The sequence below is a fragment of the Pteropus alecto genome, unplaced genomic scaffold, assembly GCF_000325575.1.
Source record: "Pteropus alecto unplaced genomic scaffold, ASM32557v1 scaffold61, whole genome shotgun sequence".
Taxonomy (NCBI): domain Eukaryota; kingdom Metazoa; phylum Chordata; class Mammalia; order Chiroptera; family Pteropodidae; genus Pteropus; species Pteropus alecto.
In genome coordinates this window covers 9,629,505-9,635,504 of record NW_006434835.1, presented here as the reverse complement: position 1 = coordinate 9,635,504, position 6,000 = coordinate 9,629,505, and the positions used below count along the sequence as shown (strand labels likewise).

General features: G+C 33.8%; 1 protein-coding gene across 4 annotated transcripts in view; it reads right to left on the bottom strand.

The window, feature by feature from the left end:
* Positions 1-6: 6 nt before the first annotated feature.
* Positions 7-6,000, bottom strand: part of GEN1 (GEN1, Holliday junction 5' flap endonuclease) — a 28,073-nt gene continuing 22,079 nt past the window's right edge. For all 4 annotated transcript variants that reach the window (XM_006910248.3, XM_015588235.2, XM_015588234.2 and 1 more), the window contains 2 exons: positions 4,022-4,162; positions 7-3,482 (listed from right to left, as the gene is read on the bottom strand). In XM_006910248.3, coding sequence (XP_006910310.1) covers positions 2,176-3,482; positions 4,022-4,162 — 1,448 coding nt within the window. In that variant the 3' untranslated portion in view covers positions 7-2,175. The remainder of the gene's footprint in view (positions 3,483-4,021; positions 4,163-6,000) is intronic.

Here is a 6,000-nt window from a genome sequence, read left to right as displayed (position 1 = left end):
CTACATCTTCACCAATACTTGTTATTATCTGTCCTTTTGATTCCAGTCAACCTTTCGGATGTGAAGTAGGATCTCACTGTGGTTTTGATTTGTATTTTTCTCATGACTAGTGTTGAGAAGTTTTTCATGTATTGATTGGCCACTTGTATATCTTCTTTTGAGAAATGTCTATTTAAATATTTTACCTCCTTTTGTTATCTGACTTATTAATGTTGAGCTGTAAGAGTTCTTTATACAAGTACCTCTAGATACAAGTCCTTTATCACATTGATGATTTGCAAATTTTTCTATTTTGTGAGTTGTCTCCATTCTGATGGTGTCCTCTGAAACACAAAGATTTTAGTTTTTATAAAGTCCATTTTTTCTTGTCTGAGCTTTTGGTGCCATATCAGAGAAATCCATGCCTAATCCAAAGTCCCAAATGTATGCCTATGTTTTCATCTAAGGGTTTTACTGTTTTAGTTCTCACATTTAGAGCTTTGATCCATTTGAATTATTTTTGTATATGGTACGGATCAAACTTCATTCTTTTGCATGTGGATATCCAGTTTTACCAGTAACATTTGCTGAAAGACTTGTTTCCTCATTAAGTTGTCTTGGCACAGTGGTTGAAAAATCAATTGAACATAAATGTGAGTTTATTTCTGGACCCTCAGTTCTATCCCACTGATCTTGATGTGTCTGCCTTTACGCCATAACACATTCTTCATTACTGTAGTTTTGTAGTAAGTTTTGAAATCAGAATTAGGAAGACTGAGTCCTCTTTTTTCTTTTTGAGATTTTGCCTGCTCTGTATCCCTTAAATTTCCATATGAATTTTAGAATCAGCTTGTCAGTTTCTGCAAAGTAATCAGCTGGAACTGATGGAGACTGCATTGAATCTGTGAATTAGTTTGGTGTGTGTTGTCATCTTAATATCAAGTCTTCCAATCCATGAACATGGATATCTTTTCATTCACTTATGTTTTTAAAAAATTTCTTTCAACAATATTTTGTAGTTGTCAGCGTATAAATTTTACACTTTTTTGTTAAATTTATTCCAAAGTATTTTATTCCTTTCAGTGTTGTTGTAAACAGAATTTTCTTAATTTAATTTACTATTATTCACTGAGGTGTATACAAATACAACTGATGTTTGTATATTAATTTTATATGTTGCAACCTTAGTGAACTCAATTTGCCAGTTCTAGTAGTTTTAAGTGAATTCCTTAGAATTTCAAATGTACAAAATCTTGTCATCTGCAAATAGTGACAGTTTTGCTTTTTCCTTTCCAATCTGATTGCCTCTAGACTTTTCGAGTGATAACTAATGCACAATTTAATATCTGGAGATACTGAACTCAATATTATATAGATTCATTTTTAAAACAAAAATAAGGAAAAGAAAAAAAAGTGCTATAAAAGAAAAACAAAATGGAAAAAACCCCCAATAAATTAGGAGGCAAGAAATCTGGTCCTTATACCATTATTAATTAGTTATGTGATCCAGAGCAAACTTCTAATTCTTCTCTGGTTATACATTCTATTTTTCAAATATTTTTCCATCTGGCATACGTATTAACTTCTGGGATATGTAAAGAGTGACTTTCCTTAGTTTATTCAGCATTACAACCATGATTTTTACAACATATATTGATCGTCTTACATCTTTTCTATCATTCCCCTCAAAAAAAGAATAAAGTTATCCACACTGAAAGGGGGCACATTAAATATCTTCACTCTAAGAGAGAATATAATTCTCATGAAAGGCACAGTAGAAGATATCACGAGAATGTAGGCAATTACAAACAGCTATCTTCTTGGGAACAAGCTGAAACATAAATAAAAACTTGCAGGCTTGTATAAGAAATGAGTAAAAATGAGCAAATGGATAAAGCATTTACTGTCTATTATTACATTAACATTTTAAAGCTATAACTAAAAAATAATCAATAAAGATACGTAAAATAGTAAAGGTATGTTTTAAAAATAAACATCATCTGCAGTTTTCACCCCAAGGATTATCTTTTAAAATAGAAGTTTTAGGTAACTTTTAAAAATTGTAATTTTGATTAAAATGGCAAAATTATCTCCTGACATATAGAACCACATTACATTTTTTCTGCCAAACATTAACTACCCTCTGCCTCTGCCGACGGTATTGGAGTAACAAGTTACACTTAAATATTTTAAATTTCATTTCAAGTGTCTTGGAACCTGTTTCAATCTCTGACATAAAGGAAGAGGACTATCCAAACAAGTACCAGAGTCGTCTCCTTCCTTATGACTCTGAAGAAAACTCAGAGAACCTTTGGCTGCATCTGGGAAATAGGTTTCTTCTTTTCCAGCTGTTCTATAAGCCTGGGCATACTGTTCAGTTTCTTTAATAGATACCTTAGGGTTAGTCATTTTGCTGGCATCATTTTTCTTGACTTGGGCTGGTTTATGCTTCTGAGAACTCTGCTTTATTTTCTGAGTTGCATACTTAGCTTTCCCAAACACTGGGGCACTTTCTTCATCAGAGGAATATCTGTCATGGCAAACGCTTTTCTTCGTTACGGTTTTCTGAGTGGTTTGCACGTCAACTTTTCTCCTATGATCTAAAGTACCTGGTAGTCTGACTCTAACGTCAGAGGTCTGAACGACCATGTTACTGACAGAATAAGGTATGGAAGTATTCACTTTATACTTTTCTTGCAACAGCTGGTCTCCTTTTAGAACTTTACTGTTTCGAGATTCATTTTGCAAATCAATTCCTAGAAGATCCTTTGAAAGCTGTGAAGGACGATCAGCACTCCTGTTAGCAATACAAGATCCTTTTACTGCAGGTGGGGACAATGTTTTCAGGTCAGCGTAGGGTTGTACGTTATCTTGAGGGCAAGATGATTTTATAAGGATTCGTTCCTTCAAAGGCAAATCCTGAAGACGTAAATCAGTGATGCGAGAAAGTAGATGCTCCTCAGGGTTAGTCTTTCGAAGATCACAATCTAGTGCTTTATTAATGTTTGCTGTTCCCCATTCTGATTCACACAATGGCCATGGAATATTTTTAGAGCTGGCTGTTTCAAGTTCCGATTTTAAACTGTGAGAGAAAGCGTTTCTTGAAATAACTGGAGAATTACTAAAAGAAGTACCTTCCCAGTCAATGGTGCTCAAGTGTAGGTCAGCGATGGCTGACACGTTGTGGGACGAGGTACTGGGGTGACTAGATTCTGAAATTGGAGGCTTACTGACAGCTTTAATTTGTTGCATAGTGAAAGGTCTTGAAGAAGACATGAACTGTTCTTGTGTATTCAAACACGGAGCATCTTCAGATAAAAGCAAGCTATTCAATGATGCAGAAATAGATTCCTGGGGTAATGTAGAATCAGGAAAAATTTCCAAATTTAACTTGGAATTCTGCTTAGATGAGATTTCACGTGTGGGTTTTAAAGTCACGTGTGACTGAAAACTCATATCATCTGTTTCTGTCAAACTGTTTGCTTTTGGCTTAGTTTTCCTGCCTGAAAAGGAAAGAAAAACCAATATAATTAAAATCGGTTTCATTTTACTTAACTTGAGTAAACACATACACTAAAAAGTTCAGACTGAAATCTTATGCATGAGCAATTTTTGTGTTGTCTCAGTACATTCCTGGAAACTGTTATAAGTAATTAAAAGCAAATAATTATTAACAAAATGTCACACAATATTGTTTTAGAAACAATGTTATAATCGAATTATTTTCCTCATAGCGCTCTGGGAAATAAAGAAAATGTATTTAAATCCAAAACACATTACATATACTAGTTGCTTAATAAGTGGTTAGTATAATTACTATTATTAACAGTTGGTTAAGTTATCAGACACAGAGTACAATAGTTCACTCCTTGCTTTTCGGCTTTAAAAAATTATGTCAAGTCAAAGAAGCAAGTAAACAATCCTTACTCTTGACTTTCTAGAAACTTGGAGCAAAATTTAGACAAGATAGATTCAAATAGAACAGACAGATCTTCTATAACGTTTGTGTGTGGCATAAATAGCTATCAAATGCGATACTTACTTTTTTGTTTCTTCTCTTTCATTTCTAACTTTTGTTTTTGGTAAACAGCAACAATCTCAGGATAAGCTGCTTCAAACAATGATTCTTCTTCTATTGTTTGTAGAACTGATTCTCCATGTTTATCTTCTATATCATAATGTTCTAAAAGATTCAAAATGCAGTACCAACAGCCTTAATTAGATTTGAAAAATTCAGTTTTTTCCAGGTGACTAAGTTTACCAGGTAAACCAAGTCACCTACAAATGGATAATTCCTTGCAAATCTTGCTTTACGACATCTCTATTCTAATAATCTGTTGATTCTAGTACAGAACTGATTTTTTTCTGCCTAACCAGAGCCAGAAGATGACTTTTAAATCTGAACTTTAAATTCTCTTGTTTCAGAGATAGAAGGAGCAGCTTAGAGGATTAAAATCTTTGTGTAGATAAGGTTAGTTGGTTTTTAGTACAATAAGTGTTCCAGATAAAGAATGCCTAAAACTTCAATATTAACTTTCTTTAGTGGTGGCTTCAACAGAATTGAAAGAGTCATCAAAAATGTTACCGTAGTTTCCCCTTATCTATGTGGGGGATACGACCCAAGACCCCTAGTGGATGCCTGAAACCAGACAGTATCCAACCCATTATATACTATGTTTTTTTCCTATACATACATACTTATGGATAGTTTGATTTATAAATTAGTCGCAGTAAGGGATTAACAACAATACTACCAATAAAATAGAACAATTATAAGAATATACTATAAAGCTATGAGACTGTGGTCTCTCCCTCTCTGTCTCTCAATATACCTTTTTGTACTGTATTTGCCTTTTTACTTAAAGGAAGCGCTTTACGGCTTCTCTTTGGCATATTCAAATTGCCAGTATCACTACTCTTGGGCTATGAGGCCATTATTAAGTAAAAGAAGGGTGACTTGAACACAAGTACTGTGATACTGTGCCAGTCTATCTGATAACCAAGATGGCTACTAACTGACTTAATAGGTGAGTTGCATACACAGCATGGATATGCTGGATAAAGGGATGATTCATGTTCCAGGTAGGACAGAGTGGGAAAGCATGAAATTTCATTATGCTATTCAGAATAGAATGTAATTTAAAATTTACAAAATTTTTATTTCTAGAATTTCCCATTTAGTATTTTTGGACAGTGGTTGACCGCTGGTAACTGAAACCACAGAAAGCAAAACTGTGGATCAGGGGATTCTACTGTACTCTTTTCCAGATTGTGGTATCAGAGGTTATCAATCTCTTGAGGACATACCCAGGCTTAGTGGACTCACAAACAGCTGGTAAATGAAAATAAGAATGGTTACATGTAAATTCACAGTAAGATATATAAGTAGAAGACTAGATTTTTCCATTTATCCTTTATGAAGGCAAAACTGCATGAGAAATCAAACTGTAATGAAAATATTAATTGATGAGTTTAAAATAGAATCAGTGGAAACAGGTGTATTTAAAGTATTTCTTATTTAAACTAGCTTAGGGTCTATTTTTCCTTTAAGGGATAGCTCCCGTAAGGATAAGCAAAAGTGGGCACCTAATCTCAGTTCTGGACAGAGGAGATGCACTGCCAAACTGGGTTAATGCTACTTTCCTTCCTGAAAATATAGTAGAGTTGGTGAAACTGTTCCTAAACAGTTTTCAAAATTCTTCAGCTTTCTATTTTGCTATTACGGCTTCAAGCGGTTTATCTAATTCTTTATTAATTTCATTCTTCAAAGTTAAGCTACAACTTAAACCTTCATTGAGAAATCTACTCTCTCACTCAATCACACATACTTACAAAGTCTAATTTCAATGGCAAATACAAATAAATTTGGGATTATATTCTATTTTAAATGATCTGTGCTTTCTCTGCCTTTAGTTTTGGAGCTAATTCAAAGAGTTCACTGTATTTCTGTCTGTAGCAAGATAAGAGTAATTTGACAACTATAAATTCCCATGGAAACTAAGCAAAAGTAAAGAAAGAGGA